General features: G+C 37.7%; 1 protein-coding gene across 10 annotated transcripts in view; it reads left to right on the top strand.

The window, feature by feature from the left end:
• Nucleotides 1-24696, top strand: part of LOC129761983 (integrin alpha-PS2) — a 207222-nt gene that overhangs the window by 4721 nt on the left and 177805 nt on the right. For 5 of the 10 annotated variants that reach the window (XM_055759871.1, XM_055759880.1, XM_055759870.1 and 2 more), the window contains exons 2-3: nt 6699-7027; nt 7106-7385. In XM_055759871.1, the coding sequence (XP_055615846.1) occupies nt 7135-7385 (251 nt within the window). In that variant the 5' untranslated portion in view covers nt 6699-7027; nt 7106-7134. Of the gene's footprint in view, nt 1-6648; nt 7028-7105; nt 7386-24696 lie in introns of all 10 variants that reach the window. The other 5 variants (XM_055759872.1, XM_055759873.1, XM_055759879.1 and 2 more) reach the window with 3 other exon arrangements.

The following is a 24696-nucleotide window of genomic DNA, read 5'->3' as shown; positions in this document are numbered from 1 at the left end:
TAATGTTATCAACGATCAACAGATGGCGTTACGTGTTCCATGATTTAAATAAAAAGTCCCCTTATTTATTGAAATGTGTATGTTTTCATCCGAGACTTATATACTGGAAATAAAGAAACAAGTGAACAATGTAACGATTAAACAGATCGATTTTAGTCGTATATGTAAAATGTTAATGCAACAAGCAGTATTCTTCCATTCCATTCAATTCGAGAGTATGCTTACATGGTATGGCTTCTGGGAATGTTGCTGCTATGCTTATCCACGCGTCGCTCTGAGAATCACGTTGCATCGAAGCGTGATGCATATATAGGGTTGGGGAAAAAGAAATGTCGTATTTCTGATCGAAATTTAACGCTTTATTTAACATACTTAAAATTATCCAGTTTAAGTCAAATATGCGCCGTTTTGTTTGCAAACTTGTTGCCATTTAGAAGGCAACTTCATTATCCCCCCCTTATAACCCCCCCCCCCCCTCCTGATTTGCAAAAAACTCAGACAGAACCGAGTTGATGGTCTGGCCAAAGTTGAGCAACTCATAGTGGATGATTCCCTTCCAATCCCACCGAACACACAGCAAAACCTTCTTGGCCGTCAATCCGGGCTTGGTGATGGTTCGGGCCGGCTCTCCGCTCTTCGACCACGACTTTGATCCACGACGCTTTAGGTTGTCGTACGTGATCCACTTTTCATCACCAGTCACCATCTTCTTCAAAAATGGGTCGAGTTCGTTCCGTTTCAGCAGTGCATCGCAGGCGTTGATTCGGTCTAAAAGATTTTTTTGCGTCAACTCGTGTGGCACCCATACATCCTGCTTTTTTTGGAATCCAATTCTCTGCAAATGGTTCCAAACGGTTTTATGGTCTATACCCAGTTCCTGACCAATCGAGTGAGTGTTCACATGCCGGTCTACTTGGATGATTTCAACGATTTTATCGGTTTCCACGACGATTGGCCTACCAGTACGGGGTGTATCTTCGACAGCCACTACACCAGAACGAAATCGATCAAACCAACGCTGTGCTGTGCGAATCGTTACAGTATCGGGTCCATAAACTACACGAATTTTTTCGGCCGCCTTCGTTGCAGTTTTACCTCGCAGGTAGTAAAAACGTAAAATAAGGCGAATTTCTTGCTTGGTGGACTCCATCTTTAACGCGCTATAACTTGAGACTGGAAAGGACAATCACAACACTGTCAAAACGACACTTGTAGCACAGATTGTCGTCTTTAAATAGCCGTATAGTATGACCCGATGCGATAAGTACAACACAAGATATGTTTAAGTGTTGCCATATATTGACAATATACGACATTTCTTTTTCCCCAACCCAATATTATCGTCTTCAAAATAGGCTGACGCAATACGCTTCTTCCTAAGAACCATCAAGCAATCGAAACACTTCTTAAAGCTGTATTCAGGATTTACAATCAGTTCACTCAGCGACTTTTGAGATTCGGAAGTAGGAAAAAGTCACACGGGGCCATATCTGGAGAGTACGGTGCTTGTGTAATCACATACGTACCATTTTTGGTCGAAAATTCATTCACAACGATCGATCGATGAGCATTATCGTGGTTCAAAATCCAAGTGTTATCCTTTCACAAATCTGGCCATTTTCGACAAATTTTCTCTCCCAAACGCCTCATCACTTCTTCTTCTTCTTCTTCTTCTTCTTCTGTAGGAGCCTTGAATCACTGCGACCTTTAGTTTGATCTATTGTGGTGAACGCCTCATAAGCAACGCAAGGCAATTCCGAATGGACAACATTATATCAAAAATTGACGAGCAAAACAAAAATAACTTTCTCTTGATGACGCTGTGAACAAACTAAATGATAGATTGCGCTCAAAATTGACATTAAAACCACTGAGAGTAGCTCCGGCTTAAACATAAATAAATTTGAATAATGTTCAGAGGAAAGATTTGAAATTACAACTCCCCGGTATATATTTAACAGGATGTATAATTTACCATGCAAGTGTTTCTCAGGATATGAACTCGCTAAACTTTAAGCAACAAGACAAGCAACCAATTCTGATTCTGTTCCAAAACAATCTACAAGTATTTGTGGTAAAATTTAGAATCTTGTTTCCTCTTATCGCAATTTAAACAATTCGCCGCCACGGTACCGACTCACCGTCGGCTAACGTGCAAAGGAAGCGTTCATCTGTGTTTTTTCGGTTCGGATTGTTGTTTATCTTTCTCGATTTTTCACTCTGTTTTTCACGCGGTTTGTGATCACGATCACAGTGGAGTGTTCTCCCTGCGTGTTTTTCCGATACCGAAAATTCACCGATCAACGGGGGAACCTCACCACAGAAAACCGAATGTTTTCATTTCGTGTTGAAATTTGAATTTGTTCATCGTTTGTATTGTGCGTATATGTGTGTGTGGCAACCAGAGATGCCAGATTCGGTTGTGTTAACTAATTACTTTCTACCCATGCCAATCTAATATTGTAACAATATACAAAATAGGCGATTTTGTACTGAACGAACCTAGATGAATTTACCAAGCCAATGTAAATACCGGAAAAATCAAACTGAAATGTCATGTTTTGACATGCTGGTTTTGAGTGTAAGAAAACACTATGGTATACTATGAATTTGATACTATACAGAAATGAACCAGCCTTGGGCGGAAAATCTTTAACCCTCCTATACTCGCGCATACGGCCTGACAGACCGAGAATCAAAGAGGTGGCTAATTTGAATGACTATTAAAACTGAAGAATGAAATAAAAGAAAAATATATTCTGGGGTTTTTTCATTCAATTATATCTTTTTCTTCAAATAAATACCAGTAACGCTAATAATACACAATAGCAATATTACAGATACGCACAGTTTGTAATTTGTAATTTGGCGCCCAAGTACAAGAAGACATAATATAGAATGACAAAAATTGATGCTACACTAAAAAAGAGAACATAGAGGGTAACACGAGGTGATTTGGTCATACGGGGTGATTTTAACCACCCTTTTATTTCAAAAAGTACGGCTCAACTTGGATTTTGTATAATATCATCTTTCTCTATTGTTGAACCGTATGTAGCTAACGTAAAAAACTTTGGTAAAACTTCACAAGTAGAGGGAAACGGTAGCATGAACACAGCAAGCACTTTGATTGTCAGAAAATATGAAGGTTTTTTCCGCTGATTAAACAAATTTTCGTGTATTGTGCAGTCATGTTCTGTTCGCCTACAGAGGAGGAACAATTTGATGCAGCGAAACTGTATGTTTGATAAAAATGAATAAAATTAATTGCATTTTAATTTTTGCATGTTGTGTGGGGTGACATGGACACGTTTCTGTTCCAGATGTGGCGAAATTACAAAAAAAGGATGGACAAACAACGTCGGAAGAAGGAGGAGCTTGAAAGAGCAACACAGACCATCAAAGACGGTTTTTTTACCAAGCATCGAAAGTGTTTGATAATGCTCGAACAACAGTGAAAAGATTCATGCAGAATTCGAAATGGTTTCAATTCAATTTTTCTGGTCTCGAATCTGGCCAAGACACCTGATATCGATCCCAGAACACTATTACTGATTGTAAAATTATCCCTAATCTATATATACAGCAATTCCATGCCAAACCGATATAGTGGTTCTCAGATTTTCGTCAAAAGTGGTAGTTCTGTTCTTTATGGAAAATTATTAGACCAGTATTTTTTTAATTTTTTTGTTAGAGTGACCATTTCCATTTTAGGGTGGTCCAAAAAATCCATTTTTTCGCATTTTTGCCAAAAATGATTTTTTTAAAATTCATAACTTTTGAACCACTAGACCAATTCAGATGTTCGACATATTAAATTAAAGCCAATTAGCTGGTCCTTTTGGAAAAATACTGCAGTTGCAGAAACTTTGAATTATGTTTCCGTTATTATTGATTGTATTTTTTATAGTTTCCATGCTCACGGGACCAAAGGCGCTATATTTTTTCATATTTTTCCTGGAAAGCTGAGGATTTTTCAAATAACACATCTCGAAACCAGGGAAGCGTTTTTTTAGTTTTTGAGTTATGATTTTTCAAAGCTAACGGATGGTCCAAAAAATCATTTTTCACTATTTTCTCAAAAATGACTTTTTATTTATAATTAATTATTCATAAATTTATTACTTTTGAACTACTGGACTGATTCAGATGATCGACGTATCAACAAACAAGCTAATTGCCTTTAAATTGATTTGTCGATCATCTGAATCGGTCCAGTAGATCAAGAGTTATGATTTTTTGTAATGGAAAAAATGGGGAAAAATGATTTTTCGGACCATCGGTTAACTTTGAAAAATCATAATTCAAAAACGAAAAAAAACGACTCTCTGGTTTTGACATATGTTATGTGAAAAATCCATAGCTTTCCAGAAAAAATATAAAAAATATATAGCGTCTTTGGTCCCGATACTATGAAGACAATAAATACAATACGAATACAATCAATAATAACAAGAGCAGAATTCAAATTTTCTGCAACTGTAGGATTTTTTCTAAAAAAGGTGATTGGTGATTGGCTTTAATTTGATATGTCGATCATCTGAATCGGTGTAGTAGTTCAAAAGTTATGAATTTTTGAAATAAGTCATTTTTGGAAAAAAGAGGAAAAAGTTGATTTTTCGGACAACCTTAAAATGGAAATGGTCACCCTAATGAAAAAAATAAAAAAATACGGATCTTATATTTTGCGATAGGAACAAAACTATCAATTTTCACGAATATCTGAGAACCACTATATTGGTTTAGCATGGAATGGCTGTATATAAAAATGGATTTCTGTCTGTCTGTCTGATTCTTATGGACTCAGAAACTACTGAACTAATCTTATTAATTTTATGATACTTCGAGACCCCTCCCCTCTCTCTAATAGGGGGCTGCCATACAAATGAAACGTAAATTTTTGCATAACTCGAAAACTAATCAAGCAAATGGAGCCAAATTTGGCATGTGGAGGTTTTAGGGGGCACGAAACATATCCCCTTCTCTTCTAAGTGGGGGGCTGGCACACAAATGAAACACAAATTTTTAGATAACTCAAGAGCATAAACGAGCAAAAGGAACCGAATTTGGCATATGGAGGTTTTAGGAAACAATAAATGTTTCTATGGTGATTTGACACACCTACCCCCTCTCTAAGGACATGGGGACTGCCATACAAATGGAACACAAACTTCTGCATAACTCGAGAACTGATCAAGCAAATGGAGCCAAATTTGGGATGTGAGGGTTTTTATGTACGAGAAATTTTTCTATGATGGTATGAAAAAAAAAAGTTCTCTGGAATGATGTGGGGGTCCCAAAGAAATAATACACATATTTCAACCAAACATATTCTAACCAAACATGACAATTAAAAACTTTCGGAAAGCTCTGAAAATAGGAAAAAATCAATTCACATATGTTCTACAATTACATATTGACAAACGTTTTTAGTCCATTTGATGTTTGCGCTAACGAGATTGATCTTCGTTCGAAAATGGAAATGGATTTTAATGTGATGAAACGCACTTATATATCTTCTTCTATTTATATAAATAAAGATGGATCGCCGAATGTGTTGATAACAGCAAAACTCGAGAAAGCAATTGTCCGATTTAGGGCTGTCTTTATTCTATCATATTTTCTTTATCAAACATTTATTTCATGTAACAGAGAAACATGTTATTTTGTTGAAAAATCTTGAACGAGAATTGTGTCTGACAAAAATATGATATTATAATAACGAGTTTTGATAGAAGTACTAGGAATTTCATAGTAAATGGTAATTTTAAAGGGTAGATTAGAAGTTCAATCAATGAACAATTTTGCGATTGGGCGGGACGAAGTTTGCCGGGTCAACTAGTACTTTATATAAACATAAGTATGTTTTTTTTCGATGAAACACACATTGGACCAAATCACTTTAAATGTCCAAAAATCATCTCATTGATTTTATGAAACATTTGGTGATTTGAAGCTTGATATAATGATTAAACATTATTGATTGAGAGAAAACAAGTGTCGAGCAGTGTACGATGTGACATTTTTTATTTAGATCGTATTGGTTTGGAAATATTAGACGATTTGCTTAGGGAGTCCAAATTTCCCCCATTTCCTCTACTGAGAACAAAAAACAAAATAGTGTATTAAGCTCAGTAGATTTTTTTCATCCGCATTTATGTAAAAATGAAACGTTACCGTTGAACATTTCCATAGATCTGGCATCTCTGGTGACAACGTGTTGCAAAGTTTTGTTTCCTGGCACTTAATTACCGTTCGCGTTCCTTCCCACCAAAACAGAACCAGGCCACGTAATGAAAACAAACAGGTTACCCGCCTATCTTTGTTGGCTCCACTCACTCAAAACAACGCATCATAGCAGTGGAAATGCTACCATCTAATAAATTAACTGACTATCTACTAAGTACACATGTTATCGGGACAAAATTTCTTCATGTTCAAAGAAAACCAAAAAAAGAAGGCAGCCAATCAGAAGCGATAAGTTGGGTCTCCCTCTCTAAGCCGGTAGTGTGGCACTCGAAGTACCAACGAGAATCGATCCGGTCGATCAGGAAGTGACATTTGAACCGAACAATTGCTCTTCGCTTTGAAGGGGGCATAAATATGATTCATGTTCTTCCCTCCCTTGTGGTCACTACCGTGAGGAAGGCTTCAGATAAGAGTGTTTGGTGATTCGTAATCCATTATTTTCTGAATAGAAAGCAACAACAGATCAGCGTCCAGTGTCAGTGTTTTATAATTAATCCCGGCGTGAAGATATGAAAGTGATGTGCCAATCAAATAGCCGTTTCCTAGCGGAGGCGAGAAAAATGTAAATCAGCATTTTGCTGGGTGTGTTGTGCGAAGAGGTGACAGTGCGCGATCGCGTGTTTTATTTGTGTTTGTGCGCGCCAAGCCCACCACGAAATTTGGCGGCGCACGCGAGGTGCGAGAGCTTAAATTTGTGTTATTTTTTCCGATTTCGCGTCAAATCGCGGCGTAACGACACGATCCCCGATCCTCGATCCGGCGAGAATATATCGAAAGTGTGAGAATCGAGTCTGATGCACAGAGCCGAGAGCGTGGAATGATCAAACGTTGATTTGTATTTTTCTCTCGCCTTCAGTAGCAGCAGCAGCAGTGGAAGAAAAAAAAATGGCAGGAAACGACCCTGGTCCAAGGAGAAGTGATGGTGGAAGCGACAGAATTAACGGGGGTAGAAGTCGCGGCATTGCCAATATGCACCTGTTCCTGCTGGTGGCGATAACGTGGTTGGCCTGTGGCCAACTGAACCTGTCCGTGGAGGCATTCAACGTGGATACCGTGAACTATGTCCTACACGAAGGATCCCCCAACTCGATGTTTGGGTTCAGCGTGGTTTTGCATCAGGAGCAGCAGCGAAGCTGGTTAGTATTCGTGTTTATTGATATTCTGTTCAAGAGCATTGTCAAAGTTGTTCGGGTTGCTTACTGTTCATGATGACGCCATGGCGCGCAAATGTGGCGAACGTTGGCGTGGAAGGTCTATGACAAATCCGCGAGAGACGAAAAGATCTTGGTTCGTGTGGGTATTTCTTCAGGTCGAATCAGAACTCTGAACGGCAATAAGTTTGGAGTGGACGAACAAGTGAAAATGCTAATTTTTTAACCGGTATTCTAAAAGTGCTGTTTTGATCCATTTCATCAACTAACTCCGATCTGATTGTGAAATATTAATTTCATTTCCATTCGAGAAAACACTGAAGAAATCATCATCGATTAAATTGAATCACATAAAATTATTCGACAAGATTCATCTTTTGATCCCATTGCTCAGCATATTTTATGAAACGAGTAAACGAAGTGTTGTCATTTTTATTTTTTTTCGATTCCGCTGGACAACCTTATGCTCATACTTTGGCATTTTAACAACACCTATAAGATTTTGTACAACATCAGAATCGGCTCGAAAATTCCTAAAAAATCGATGTTCCATAAATTTCGTAAAAAATAGTTTTACCATCTTGGGCCCATCTTTTAAATTTTCTACATAACTTCTATTTTATATGAAAAAATTGAAAAAAATATAAAAAAATACATATTTTTTTGATATCGCAAATTATAATTTTATTTTGTAAATAAAAAAAAGAGTACTAATTTTTCTTCTCAGTGTATATTTTTTTCAAATTAAGCCAACAATATTCTATAACTCTTTCTAACACACTATTTCGGTACGACTCATATTTTTTGAGATATAATTTATCAAAGATTTCTCTTACTCAAATCGATACGCCCTTTTCAAAAGTTACGCTTGAGTCAAAAAATGAACCATGATGATGTATTTAGAAAAGTTGTTGGAAATTATAAGCAAATTCATAAAATTTCATGAACATGACGGTATAACACGACAAACATATTAGAAGGGATTATTTACTAAAAAAAAGACAATAAATTCGAAATATTTTTTTTATATATTTCGAGAATGGCTACATTTAGAAGGAGATTGATAATAACCTTTTTTGTTTTAAATCTCATCAGGATTCATAATTTGTGGCTAAAAATGATTGTTAACATACAAAAATTCGGAGTTTCGAAAATTCCTAAAAATTCGATGTTCCACAAAGTTCGTCAAAAATAGTTTTACCATCTTGGGCCCATTATCTAAACTTTCTGCATGACTTCTATTTTGCATGTAAAAAAAAAAAAAATATGTATTTTGGATATTGCAAATTGAATTTTTATTTTGTAAATAAAAAGAAGAGTACTAATTTTTTTTCTCAGTGTACATTTTTTCATATTCAACCATCGATACTCTATAACTCTTTCTAAGACACTATTTCGGTACGACTCATAGTTTTTGAGATATAAATTATCGAAGATTTCTCTTACTCAAATCGATACGCCCTTTTCAAAAGTTACGCTTGAGTCAAAAAATTCCCAATTGCTGTGGAAAACTCATATTTCCTCTAACTCAAACGGAATACCGTAAAAGCGGCTATCTTTGATAGCTTTTTTAATCATTATCTAAATGTACATCTCTTGAACGGGTTTCCCCACTTTTTAAATTTTTAAAACAAGTACTGGATATTATAGAATGCATGTACAACAACAAAACCCATCCGTATTGTTTCAAGTTTGCTATTGATTTTGTTTTGTAATCAATGGTCAGTTTTCTGTTTTCGGGTAACTTTGATAATGCTGAAATAATAAAGGAAAATATTAGAAAAAATCACTATTTTTATTACGATAGATTATATTGAGGTAAAGTTTTATAAAAGGGCTGTTCATAAATCATGTGGACATATTTTTCGTGGGTGATCCCAAGGTGGTCATCCACATTCCACGTGGTTAGAAGACTTTGAATTCCTCTCCCTTTTTTCGACAGTCTTCTAGTTATATCATAAAACACTTTTTTATGAATTGTGGACATTTGCAAACTCCTCTTTCCCACTTGACTGGTCACGTGGGATGTGGTCCTTTACGTAAAGTATGAACAGTCCCAAATATTTCTGACAGTCCAAGGGGTCATCCGTAATCCACGTGGACTTGTTTTATTTTGTGATTTTAGGTTTTCTCCACTATTTGACAGACATTTGCCAATTTCCTTCTCTCTCATAAACCGAAAATTTGTATAGAAGTAGGCAGGCTTTTCCTAAGGAGACGTCTACATTCCACGTGGGCAGTTCAGGATGAGGTGGAAATGGTTCAAGTAAAACACCAAATATAAAGAAACGAGCATTGCTCTAATTTTTATTGAACAAATTAGAAACAAAAAGAAGTTTACAAAAAGCAAGTTCAACGTTTAGTTTAAAAGAGTATTTCTTGAAGAATTTATGGTAGGTATAGTAATTAAATCAAACATATTCAGGTTTTGCGTGATCCTGTTAATTTGTTACGACGCTTCTTGATATTTTTGGCAGCCTGATTCGACTATGAAACATTTATTTGATTTTCAATCCGTTCGAGGTTGCAGAGAGACGGTTCCTTATTCCTTCCTGTTCGTTAGATCTTTCAACGGACGAGTTGCAAGCTTCGGCACTTTGCTGGTAGATTTGGTTTTTGCTTTGCCTTTAGCATTCGGGTGGCGCACTTCATTAGCATGGGCATCATCTTCGACTTCGGGTGCAGTTTCAACTTTCTGTTTTTTTGGCCACCAACTGCTGAACTTGCTCTCCGCTGATACTGGAACCTGGCTGAACATCAATCAATCGACGCTTGCGAGGAATGGTTCGCTCCTCAGCTTTTCCGAACCGCTCTTCTTTCAGCATATTCACTAGCTGTTCTGAGAAGGATGAGTTAGCTGCAGTTTCTCCAGTATTAGACTCATCTCCGCTGCTAAGAAGATTCTTGAGGACTGCATTTTTGTTCAATGGATGAATTCCAGATGCTTTAAACCCAGCTTTCATATTCTTTGCGCTGTTTGCCTGAATTTTCTCCAAAGCCTTCTTCAAAAGTCGAGGTAAGATGTGTTTAGGAACACATCCTTTGTTCTTTTTCTTCCAGTCGCTCAATGTATCTCTCCATGCCTTTTTCAACGGTCCAAAATCAACGGACTACATCAAGGGGCTGGCATAGGTGTGTAGAGTTAGGCGGCAGCAGAACGAAGCTGATGTTGTTGGCAATGCAACTTTGTAGAACCCGGAAGCACAGGTGTGAAGCAACATTGTCGCCGATGATGATACGTTTTTTGTCGTTGCGAAGTCCCTTGAAGTATGCTAGTGCTACCGTGAAGAACCAGTCCTCGAACACAACAGAGTCGAACCAGCCTAGAAATGAATTAAAATTAGAAAAAAAGAAATTTCTACCAATTCTACACATATTACCAGTTTTTGTGCGGTTGTATCTACAACCTTTTGGTTCTCCCTCGGTCCACGTTGGATACAGGTGGAGAGCTGCATAAACAACGTATGGTAGCACTTTTCTATTGCCTGCTCCCGCAAACATCACAGAAAATGAAGATTTCAACTCATTTGGCTGGTTCGTCACTTTTTACTTCCATTTTTGGAAGAATGTAGGGAGTGAGAATTGAACTCGTGACCTTTAGCGTGAGAGGCATGGATGTTACCACTACGCCAGATCGACTCCCCCTCAAAATGAAGATTTGGAATGGTCCATAACCCTGTCGACGTGTTTTTGTCCTCTTTGCACTACGACTTTTGTCGATCTCGGATCATCGCTAAAGTTGGTTTCGTCGTAATTTATCATGTTTTCTGACGGAACATCATCCACGGTTGTCGCCAGATTGTCAAAGGAGTGAATACATTGATCGTTCGTGGATCAATTTTGGCACGACTTCGTTTGATGTTCTGGGACAAGCGCGATACTAAGTTGTGCCGTTTTAGGAATGAGTTAACCCAATCTTTTCCGGGAGAATTGTTCTTCAGTTTGGTGTTCATTATGTTGTGATCGAGGAATTGCTCGACGAGCTTCTTAATGAAACCCGCAGTCAGAGGGAATCCCCAGATTCCGGCCACACGAACGGTATCAGCAAGATCCTTTTCTTGTGCATCGGTTAGAACGTTAGGGGAACCTGGTTTCTTGTCATGTAGTCCGTGCACCTTATGGTACAACGTACCGTACGGTATGCCGAAGCTCCATGAAGCCGCGTATATACACTGATGGACAGAAATATTCGGCATATGCATGAATCTACCACGAATGTTTTTTTACTAAGCGATATTATTCCAATCCACTTCCGAAGGTTATTCAAGTGAAACAATATAGTCTTATTATAAATTTGCTTTATTGGGAAATCAAAACAATGAAAACAATTAGCTTATTTTACAAAAATCATAACTTTATCTTCAAATTCAGCTGGACAAAAGTATTCGGCACTTAGAACATTTCTCCAAAAAAACATTTCTGAACAAATTATCTAGACATTTAATATCTTGTGTTTAATCCTTTCTGTGCAATGACCTCTATCAATCGATTCGTCATTGAGTGTACCAGCTTCTCGCATACTTTAGGCTCGTTCTTATACCATTCTTCACGAAAAATATGTTTCAGCTGCTTTTGTGATGTTACATGATGTTCCCGTACACGTCGATCTAGAACATCCCACAAATGCTCTATGGGATTCATATCCGGTGATTGGGGTTGCGTTTTGTGCTGATAGGGTGTATTATATAGCAGCCAGAGGCATACCGCTTCCGCAGTATGTTTAGGGTCGTTGTCTTGTTAGAAGTAGAAATTGCTCTCTATACCCAACTTTTCAGCACTTTTCTTCATATTTTCTTTCAAAACATTTGAATATTGCTCCTTTTTCATGATACCATCTACATATACCAATTCCCCGACAACGGATGCTGCCATACAACCCCAGACCATGACTGAGGCACCTCCTTTTTCACGATAGCTTGAACATTTTTCTTCTGCAGCTCAGTATCCGGTTTTCGCCATACCAATACCCTTCCATCTGATTTGTAAACATTGAATTTGCTCTCATCGGAAAACAACACATTGTTCCAGAAACTAATCGGGTGATTTTGGTAATCTTTCGCAAAGTTCAACCTTTTAGTCTGATTTACCTTGCTAATAAGAGGCTTCTTACGACAAACACGGGCTTTATATTGGGCATTATTCAACACTTTGCGCACCGTTCTGGAAAAAAACATCTTGCCCACTGAACTCCAGCAGCTCTCCTCGCACTTTAGACGAAGATGTTTTCAGTTCTTTCTCAATAATTTGTATTATTTTTCGCTTTTCTCTATCCGTTAACTTGCAAGGACTTCCCGTCCTAGGTTTTTTGTCGAAGTTATCGCTGTTCTTATAACGATTGATAATATCCTGTACCGTTGTTCTTGGCATACCAACACTCCTAGCTATTTCGGAAACTGTGTTATTCATTTTGAACAAATTCAAAACAATTTTCCTTTTCTCCATCGTAGTTTCCTTACATTTCCTGCCCATTTTGTTACCACGGAATAAAAATTATACGAACGCAGCCGATTTTTATTAAAAATATACAAAAGTGATTAAATGTGTCAGGTTCATTCATTAACAGTGTTTCCAGATCTTTAGGGATCGATGAATTAACATTTTTTTCAACGTGGCGAATACTTCTGTCCAATTAAAAATGTGGAACTCGGCCTTTTTCTTTCCTGAAATTTATTAAAGCAGGGTAAATCATTGAAAACTTCTACTGCTTCTACTGAGTACACTTCACAGAATCTACTGCACCTGCACAGTTGAGTTTATATCACAAACTATTTGTGTATGTAATACAAATGCGATAAATTAATTCATGACGAATACTTATGTCCACCAGTGTAGATGCTCCTTTTTTCTGCACTTCAGCTACAGCTGCCTGTAACTTTTCGGGTGTGTAGTCTGTATAGGTTCTTTCTCATTCTCTCGCGACATTTTAGACGGTTTAGACGGCACTACAGTTATCAGAAAACGAATAATAACTTTGTTAAAAAATCACGAATATGCACCGCAGGAGGAACTCGTTGGATTGTTTACAAACAATGCGTGGGTATGGTAGTTTGCTCATTCTGTCGAAGGTAGTCTGGATCTTATCAGTGGAGCAACCTGAATGAACAAACCATGATCCGATTTTTGAAATATTAGATGTTTCTTAGAAAAATGCAAATTTAACGCACATATTGACATTTATATGAATGAATATTTGAGAAAATATTGGGAGCAGTATACCAACATTAAAAAATCTATATTATATATATAGATTTTATAGCTCCCTTGGGTTAATTATATGAGAAATATGTGATTGTTTTAATGGCGTATAAGATAGCTCAAAAATCAGTAAAAATGTTTATTTACTTTCTTGATAAATGAACGACGCAAACAGCTCAAAATCATAGCTGTATACATAGAATATCACCTCATTTACGAAATGGTAACATATGTGCTATATTAATATAACGAGAATAATGTGATAGGTAGTTATTTGCAGGTCATCATGCGCTATCAATGTTACCCGCACTATCAAAGTTAGCCGCTTTTACGGTACACACTTTCATTCGAATCAAAAATACTCATGTTTTGTCATTTGTCGATTTCATTTGGAATTACTCTATCTTCATAATGGTCCAATGAAGTATCCGGACATCAAATCGACAAATCACAAATCGACATTATTTGTATTATCGTAGGACTGTTGTGTAACTTCAGAACTGGTAGATGTCGATTTTGGATACATTCTTTCGAATAAGTCTTCATTCATTCGTGATATTCTTGATGCTTGACATTTCCCATTTATTCAATTGTTTTTCTCACGAAAAATGAGAAGATTATTCATTGTGATAGATGCGTAGAAATATTTCCTATCAATTTATGCAAACATCTTTGCGATCTAATAAGGAATACTCGAGTTATAAGCGTTCGAACTCTTTAATTTTTTTCCTACTTGTTCAGTCCCCAAATTTTCATTTTACTCCCATCATCTTCCGGTTAGACGTAGTCCTACGTCAAAAAATCGGAGTCTCATTTTCCTGTTTACAAGTAGCTTATTTTGAAATGGTTTACCTTGTGAGAGTATAACTCCAAATCTTTTTTTCAAAATATTGTGACCTTCTTCTCCTGTTATTTATCATCAGATTAATGTTAAATGCACTGTCTAACAACTAACTAACCTTTTTGTGTAGTTTGTTTGACCTTCCCCATCCTCGAAAATGCAAGATCTTTTTTTCATCATATTTTGATCACACAGTACCGCACCGGTGTTTGCCATTAAGCCGACACCGAACCGACAAGTTCAGGATTTTGAGTCGAAATTTCGGTTATTTTTTATCATTGTAGTAACGTATGTTTACTACCTCTTCATTTTTTTCTAATGTAACATGTTGTAGAGTTCTGTGTGCAATTAATCATTCATGTTTTGTGAAAAGCTCGGTCATGTTTATTTGGTGATTATTTACAATAATACCTGAAAAAGTGAAAACCGAAAAATCACTGCTGAAACAATCCGATCTTTTATACGAAAATCCTCAACACCTACGAAGGGATAAGCTGTTTTTTCTTGGTCGAAAGATTGCTTCATCCTGCTCCCACCGAAAACAGCATCGAATCGGATTTCATTTGCCCACAGCCCCATTAATTATTTTTCCCTCTGTTTACCTTAGCTTGAATTGTGCAACAAAATGTGTATTTTGGGATTATCGTGTAGCGTTGTCTGCGCCAGCAGGCGCTCGATCGTTCGCGTTTCGCGTCATAAACTACGGAATGATATCGATGCCGTTCGCTTGCGATACATATGTACCCATAAACTACGCACTTGCCACAAAATTGGTCACAATATCCGGCCAACGATCGGAAACGGGGATCGGGGTTCGATTGAGAAGAAGAAGAATACTAACGCGCAGACATCCATCCCACCAATGTGAGCGGGTGACCGCGCGTTGCTCTATTTGGACAGACGCCTTCGGCCTATTATTTACGACTTTGCGTCACCCGCAGCGTCGGGCGTTTGTCGTTGAAACAATTCGGCGCGGCGCGTCGGTTTTCTCTTTCTCGCCGCCAGACAGCGCCCGGTTTTTCGATCATCGATGTCGCGTGGTTATGCATGTGTTTATCTACAACGCTTCACCAATCTAACGAGTCCATTAGATCGGCAAACAGCGAAATTAGCGGTTGTTTGTTGACGTTTTACATCGTTGACGGAGATGCGCGCGGGTCTTTCACATTCACATCAGTCAACGCAAGTCGGATAACATGAGACTCTGGTCTCGTTTCCCTCCGGATCACTTGACCCAAGATGGAAAGTATTGGAGATCGAGGAGATGTCGAATCGAGCCAACAGTCCCGATCCCTTGCGGTTATTTTAATTACCGAACACTTAACGATTACAAAACGTTCCTTAATTTGACCGCAACGCTTGTCCATATTTTCGATGAGCGTTCTGCACGATCTATCAGCATCCATTCAGTGCAGGGAGATGATGTATTCCGGCAGATCACGACAAAAGTTGTTTGCTTGGAGTCGTCTCCGAGCGCGAAACCGGGTAGAGGCCACGCCGTAGGTGTTAAGTGAGTAATAAATTTTTATTAATATAGCGAATTTCCCTCCCAGCGCAGAGTCGTTGCAAGCTTTTGTTGGTTTTTTGAGATCATCAGCAGCTGGCCTGTGTCACGGTCGTCGCGCCATCGCGGAAAGTCGGTCGTTTCTTGTTTTGTGTTGATGATAGTGGTGATTGTTTCTCTAAGATTACGGTAACGAACCCGGCATCAGATTGTGCCCTATGACGACGCGTTCACGCAGCCAACCGTGAGATTAAAGGGATCTAATAGACGCCATGTGGATAACGACCGCCGAACAGACATTGGCCGAAACGTTCGAAAGTGTGGGAAATCGGCTGGTGAAAGCTAGAACATGTTGGTGTTCGCGAAATCAACAGTTTTGGGTCGGATCGGCATGTTTCGATAGACGATGATCGTTATTGGATTCATATTTACAGTTCGGTAAATATTGAACTCACAATGGGCTGTGTGGGATGCTGTTGAACGATGATTGATCGATCATACAAATGTTTATGTGGCCTTGATGCAGAAAGGCTTCCGCTAACGAATTGTAAATAAAACACGCGTGTGAGGCGATCAATCAAACGTTGTGCATAAGGCGCTATCGTTGGAAGATATAGTTTAGATTTTCAGCCAATGTAAATTCTCGATTTTTATATTAGCTATCTGTTCTGACGTAGTACTACGTCTTTGGTTTCTATATTGGGAGGTCACTCTACGAAATTGAAAATGAGGCATGTCACGATTCATTAAGGGATCTCAAATGCATATTACGCAAAATCGTTATTGCGATATATTTTATGTTATATCCCATTAGACAGGAAAATTTATTCAGCATTTTTTTGCCTGAAAACACACAATGAATATAGCAAAAAAGTAAATAATTTGATGATTAACGGGTGTTAAATAAAAAATGAGGATTTTCTCAATCACATATAAAAAAAAATATTTTTTTCTCATCGATTTCAGTATTTTTTATTAATAACATAATGTATTTTCTTCAAAAAAATGTCAGTGAATGTTTGAGTAAGGGCCGTGGTCTGCTGTTCGACGCAACTTTGTCGCGATGCTCTCCCAAGAACGTTGTACGGTTCTACGAAACGCATTTCCAGCAAGGAAAAAAGTTCACGGTGGCACATTTTAAGGAAGAAAATGTACCTGTCAGTACGGTATATCGTATCCTGAGTTCCCTGAACGTAGAGCGGAAGGTCGGAAGTGGTCGTCCGGTGACGATAATGACGAAGCAGAGGAAGACATCGTTAAAGAAGCTGTTTGACAACAAGGACGCAACCAGCCTGCGTGACGCCGGTCGGAAATATGTCTGCTCCCACGTATTGATCCATCGGACCCTCAAGATGGAAGGAATCGTCTGCAGGAAGAAGACGAGGTCGCCGGAGTACACGGAGGTGCAGATTGAGACGGTTGAATCACAGTGTCGATGGATGACCAAAAAATACCGCGGGACGTCTTTCGTTCTGGACGACGAAAGCTATTTTCCGCTGTCCAAAACGCATATTCCAGGAAATGATAATTACCGCTCCAGCGACAAGTCATCCACACCGCCTGAAGTAAAATACAAGTTCAAGCACAAGTTTGAAAAAAAAGGTTATGTTGTACATCGCCATTTCCGACCGAGGCATTTCAAAGCCTTGATTTAAGCCGAGCGGTCTGGCAATCAACTAGCAAATCTATCGAGAATAGTGCCTCGATAAAATCCTGCTGCCGTTCCTGAACGAGCATCACGCGGATGGGAAGTACGTCTTCTGGCCGGACAAGGCGTCTTCCCATTACGCCAAGAAGACACTGGCGTATCTTGAGGAGAAAAAGATACCGTTCGTGCCGAAAGATCGTAACCCAACAAACTTGCCCCAGTGCCGCCCAATAGAGAATTTCTTTGGCTCACTCAGTGCCCTAGTGAATAAAAACAATTGGAGGGCCAAGGACACGAAGCAACTGACTACAAGAATCTGGAATTGTATCCGGAAAATGGACGTAAGTGCCGTACAACGTTCTTGTGAGAGCATCGCGACAAAGTTGCGTCGAACAGCAGACCACGGCCCTTACTCAAACATTCACTGACATTTTTTTGAAGAAAATACATTATGTTATTAATAAAAAATACTGAAATCTATGAAAAAAAATTAAAAAAAAAAAATGGGTGGGTTATATCTATGATATAACCGCAAAGTTGACGTGGGACTACCTAAGCTTAGCAATCATTTGTTTGTATTGATTGACTTTTTGATTGAATGAAACAATTTTCGAATTTAATATATTCGGTTGTGAGTAAAAAGATTGAATAAATGCCATATAAGGTCAATACATGCATTGTGATAGATTATGTTCTTCGTTATAAGTAAATTTAATGACATTTCTTTTACGTTTGGTATGATGCCTAGGACAAAATATGTGAACGGAAGAATTATCAAACTATTATTTTATTTTACATTTCCCTCTGAAGGTTGCATCTCTCAAGTGTACGTACTTTTTGAACTTGAAGTTTCGATTTTGATATGTACGTCGAACACATATTGGTTAATCATCGTTTGACAACGGAGAAGGAAAATCAAAAACAGAATTGGGTAGTATTGGGTACATCCCATTCTCAGTGATTCGCACGGCATGTATGTCGGATTCCAAAATTGAGAGCGAATTGAATTATCGATCAATAAACAATCGTCGTATTGCCGCAGGTCAAAGCTAGCCAGTACTGATTAAACAGACGACCGATAGTTTGCCGACAAAACAGTTCGAATGCGGTTTGCCGATACTGAATCGGTGAAGTGTGCGCATATACATTTGTACTGATTAAGTCGGCCAATCAAACTATCGGCCAACAAAAGCTTGCAGTCTGCGGGGGCTTTTGGGGAAATACATTTCAATCGGAACAAAAAAAAAACCCCGACTTGCATAAATTTTCAATGCCAATTTCCCCACGCTCCATGAATTTGAAGTCTGTGTTAAGGAAATATATTCCAGCCCGAACAAAAATACTCCTGACTTGCATGAATTTGTAATGCCAGTTTCCCAACGCTCCATTGGTTTCAAGTCTACGTTAAGAAAACACATTCGAGTCGCAACAAAAATGCCCACGCCAATTTCCCCACGCTCCATAGATTTAAAGTCCGTGTTAGGGAAACACATTTCAGTCGGAACAAAAATATCCCCGACTTTCATGTATTGGCAATACCGATTTCTCCAACGCTGCTTGGTTTTGAAGTCTGTGTTAGGGAACACAGTTCGATGAGAACAAAAGTCCCCATACTTTCATGTATTTGCGATGCCGATTTCCCCAATGCTGCTTGATTTTGATGGCTGTGTTGGGGAAACCGTTAATCGGGCCAATCAAAGCGAGGTAGTTAGGACGTTTATATAACGCTTAACGTTTTACAGTAATTCAATTGTTTATCTAATGAAAAATAACATTTTATTAATTGCGATAGATGCGTAGAAATATTCCCTATCAGTTGATGCAAACATCTTTCCGATCCAGTAAGAAATGTTCGAGTTATAAGCATTCGGAATCTTTCATTTTTTCCTGCATGTTCTGTGTTTAGGTTTTCATTTTACCCCCCATATACTCCGGTTAGACGTAGTCCCACGTCAAAATTATATGTGATTGAAAAAATTCTCATTTTTTATTTAACACCCGTTAAATGAGTATGTTATTTCGATTTCACTAGCATCTTTTTCTTCCCCCAAAACGCAACGAACAATCTTTTTGCCTACAATTCGTTAGCTCACAGTGTGAGTCGATGCGTGTTATGAATTATTCTCCATTTGGGTCTTCCTTAGAAGTAATCAGGGGCTGTCCACATACCACGTGGACAGAAAAAGCACGATTCCCTTCCCTTCCGTTGACAAGCGTGGACATTTTCATACCCCTCACCCTGTTGTCCACGTGGACATTTTTCCTTTTCTATTAAAACAATACAGGAAATAACTGAATTGCGCATAAATTCAATTTTATTCTCTTTAAGTTTATTTTATCTCAAATTTTACTAGCTGTACCCTGTCATGATTTGGCACATTGGCATAGCAAAGATTTCATATAAGTTTAATTTAGAAATACTTTTGAGTATACAATATTCTATCTGCCTATCTTGTCTACCAACACGGGAACGCGTAATATATAGTTGACCAGACGAGGAACAATCCACATTCGAATATAAACGACATAATTCCAAAGATTGATCTTGAGCTTTACTGATTGTGATTACAAACGCCAATCAAATAAACATAAATGGATTCAAAATCATTATAAGAACGTTAGTTCAGGATTTTTTAAACACTCGAAAAAAAGTGTTGCCATCACATAGAATACATATTTAATACAAGAAAGTTCATTTACGCTCATCACTTTATCTTAGAATTGTGCTTATTCCATCTGGAAATTCATTAACATTTTTGCCTCACTACGCATACGTTATAATCAAATGAGAAATCAATTTTTCCCAGTTCTCTATTTTTCTTCCAAAATTTTTCAACTTTTTCATCTCGTAACAACAATCCTTGAAGTGGATTGTGTACTGTGTCATAGTTAGAGCGTCACCGGTGCCGAACTTTTAGATTTTCGGAGCGAGTACAGACGAACAAAACAACAGAATATTTTTTATATATCTTAAGGGGGTAGTACAAAAAATAAATTACTATGATTATTCTGATATCACAGTTTTATTAGGTATATTTTACTCAATGAACAAAAAATATATTGGGGTCAATTAGACTGTCCCCTGAATAGGCGTAACCGGTTTGTTGACGATTTTTCTACGATTTTTCCTAGTGGACCGATTTCAACCAATAAGTTTTTTACGTAATCTTGGATATATTTTCTGTCACTGTACGTAGGATTTTTTCAAAATGTTCATTTTTGACGAAATGGCGACATTTTTTGTAGAATAAAATGCGTTTTTTTCTCAAAAATCGAGACAAACACATTCACCAAAATCTTGTTCTTAAAAATATCAAAAAATCCAACGTACGATGACAGGAAATTTAGTGGAGAATCTGGGAAAAACTATTTCATAGAAAACGGAAGGACCGTTCCGGAGGTAGAACTCCCACCAGTTTGCGAAACTTAGTTTCGAGAAAAACGCGTTTTCAGTTTTGGATCCGCGCTCCTTCGCAAAGACTTAGGTCCACTAATTGGCTTTTAACTTTGGAACAGAGCATCGGACAAACCTGGGACATACACTACAGTAAAGTAGACATTCCAGAGAACATTTCAGGCCAGAAATGTATATATTTTTTATTTCTTCAAGTTTCCATAGTGTACCACCCCCTTAAGGAATTTCACGAAAACAAAAAATAAAGTAAGAAGCATGCACTGATATCTATAGATCTACATTTAGCAAAGGATTGAGTGGTAAAGTGACTAGTAAACATCGAGATTACGAATTAAGTGATTTCGGGACGGTGTAGATATAAATGATGATAGGAAGATAAAAAATACAGCATTTGCATGCTATAACGTACATATATATATAGTTTAGTGTTTGTATGCGTTGTAGACGGAAATATTGTAAGAAAAAATCAAGCATTTTCGGTTTCTCTAGACTTTAAAAATATATTCCCAACCTCGCCAATAACAATCAAATTAACCTGATTGATTCCTTTCGATTCATTGAAAGTTCCAGTAGAACCTTCTACTACAGAGATGTTCTCGATTGATCGGAAAATTACAGTTTAGAATTAAGAATATTTCATGAAATAATGATCGCGCAGCAAATCGATAGGAATGGAAATTTGAATGTGTTATATCCTGTTATAGCTTCGACGAATGCATTACTCTATAACGGAGTTACAGCGTTTCAAAAGTCACTTAGAATTTTTGATGACGCTCTTCTATTTTTTTTGCCCACGAACACATCTACTGTTTTTGGTTGTGTAACAATAATCCGAAAACCATACACCCGAAATACGTTTACCCGAATGTGACAAATACTCGAATGCGATATATACCCGAATGCAACATTCATCAAACAAATCGGGTTATGGCTTTTGTGAAATCACCTGATAATAAATAAGATTTAATCAATACAACATTAGAGAACAACAAAATTACGACGTATTTTTGAAAAATTGTAATGAGGAAATTTGGAAATGATGCGGAGTAATTCGCTGATTCATTCATGTAGGCATAATTAACATGTCGTCTGCTTTTCTTTCCTCTTCGTTGCTCTTTCAGTCTAACAGATCATTTGGAAAGGAACATGGCTTTGGAATATTTTTTTCGAAAATGAAGCTGGTAAATTTTGCTTGGTAAATTTTTGTATTGAAATATATATCGCTAACGTTCAGACGGAGGATCGTCTCCTATGTTTCAAACTTATCGGGCAATCGGTGGAACATAGGTTTGTTTGTGATAAATGTGACCATGTGAACAAGAACTGGAACAATTCGCTCGGAATTTTGCTCGGAAGCTGCCATCACTCTACGATGACGTTTTGGTGTAAGTTTTTCTGATAGAAATATGTACCGAGATATTCAAAGACATGTGATCGCTGCAGGAGTACAACAGAGAAGGTTCTCATCTGAAATTCCCGTGAAGTTTCGTGGGGTTCGCTTTGATCGTGGAGTGGAATTTCTTTGAAACATTATCGAACTCAGCGCTGTTTCTGAAACTGTTTCTTCGATGGTATCGGTCGCGTCAAATGAAAGAAGCTTATCGAAACATAAGCTTATTAAGAACTATTTGAGATGTCGCAATCTCGCGTGAACAAATTTGCTAATCTGGTCAGTTGAAAACGTATTAACAAACGGATGGATCGTACCAAACCGGGTTATGAAAATGCCACGCAATTCATCATAAACGGTATCGAATTCTGTGTTCTGTTCGTGTAAAACGAAGATAATAGTGGATTTACAGGCAGAATAAACGTACTTAAAAAATACAAATTATGCAAAAAAAAAATCCAAATTTCAAATCCTATCGGATTCCGTAATATGGGTGAATAATTTTTCTTCAATCGAGGCCCGGGGAGTGCATTTTTTATATGTTTGTAATTGATCTTAATAAAATGTAATTTTTGAGCCTTAGAGTATATTACAAACTTAATGTTTTTAATGAAATCAAAAATATTTATCCATTTTTTGAGGTTTCTTCCTGTATAACCACAATATAAAGAAAATACCGAAGTGGGAGGGTTCCAACCAGACACTTCAGCAGAGGGTGCGAAAGCTTGATTTTTCTTTTCAATCAATATTTTTTCGTATCAGTAAAAAAGGCTATTTAGGACCCTTATTTAGGATGCTGTACCTTACGAGCGAAATAAAATAGACGGGTGGGTAATGTCGAGGATATAGCTGGAGAGAAGTAGGACTACTGCAAAGGTATCTCTAACTTTTCAGTATGTCTTAGAAGAATTACATTTCCACTCAAAACCATTATTTCCAAAGAAATAATCCACAAATTATACCGTGCAGCACCTTTTGCAGAACGGCAACAGAAAATCCGAACCGAAATGGTTGCGTGGTGCTTGGGGCGGCGACAGGAACCGCAGCGGAATAAACTTTCACCCTTAGTTTTTAACCGAAGAACACAGCTCCCACCGCTGAAAATTATTTTATTCACAGCAGGCTTAAATGTATTGCACATTGACGCCACTTTTCATCAGGAAACAAAGCTCGAATTCGCGAACACTGAATGATCGATCCAAAAAAGTCACCAATAAACCAAAATACACTAAATCAAATTCACACAAGCGTTCTCTTTTCGTAAGAATGCTAGTGTTGCTCAACCAGATTGTTCACTATTGATCAGAATAAATTATAGTTGGAAGAGGCAATATTTGGAGAACATGGCAAGGGTGGGAATACGTCCTATTTAAGTGTTTCCTAGGAAGTGACTTTAATGACTTGAGTCACATGTAGTCGAGCGTTTTCGTGCAGCAAAATCATATTATCATGTATTTGCTCATATGACGTTCGTTTTTCGTTCAATGCGTTCAATAGCGATAGATTATTTTCTGAGCTCACAAACGAGTTATGTCCAATGATTCCATTAGTTTCTATTGCGTTTGACTCGGATCTTTATGAATAACTAGCTGAACCGGCAAACTTCGTTCCGCCCAAAATTTATTTTTCGTTATCACATTCACGTTTTTTACTAAGCGCACGTTCATATGTCCAATCGCAGAACTGATATTGATTGATTTTCTAATCTACTCTCTAAAATTCCTTTTTACTATTAAATTCCTAGTACTTCTACCAAAACTCGACATTATAATATCAGATTATTTTCAGACACAATTCTCGTTTGAGATTTTTCAACCACTTGCAAATAACATGTTCTCCGTTACATGGAATAAATGATTGATACAGAAAATATGATAGAATAAAGACAGCCCTAAATCGGATAATTCCTTTCTTGAGTTTTGCTCTTATCAACACATACGGTGTTCCATTTTTATTTATATATACAGAAGATGATATAGGAGTGCGTTTTGTCACATTAAAAAAAATCAATTGCCATGTTTGGTTGGAATATGTTTGGTTCAATTATGTGTATTATTTTACGGGACCCCCTCTTCATTTTAGAGGAGAGAGGGGTGTCATACCATCATATAAACATTTCTCAAAAACCTTCACATGCTAAATTTGGCTCCATTTGATTGATTGGCTTTCGAGTTATGCAGAAATTTTGTGTTTCATTTGTATAGTAGCCTCCCCTTAGAGAGGAGGGAGGAGTGTCTATCTACCATAGAAACGTTTCTTGCCCCCTAGAACCTTCAAATGCCAAATTCGGCTCCATTTGCATG

This window comes from Toxorhynchites rutilus, chromosome 1 (genome assembly GCF_029784135.1).
Source record: "Toxorhynchites rutilus septentrionalis strain SRP chromosome 1, ASM2978413v1, whole genome shotgun sequence".
Lineage (NCBI taxonomy): Eukaryota > Metazoa > Arthropoda > Insecta > Diptera > Culicidae > Toxorhynchites > Toxorhynchites rutilus.
Note: the sequence above shows the minus strand (reverse complement) of the source record. Positions and strands in the feature narration are given on the sequence as shown.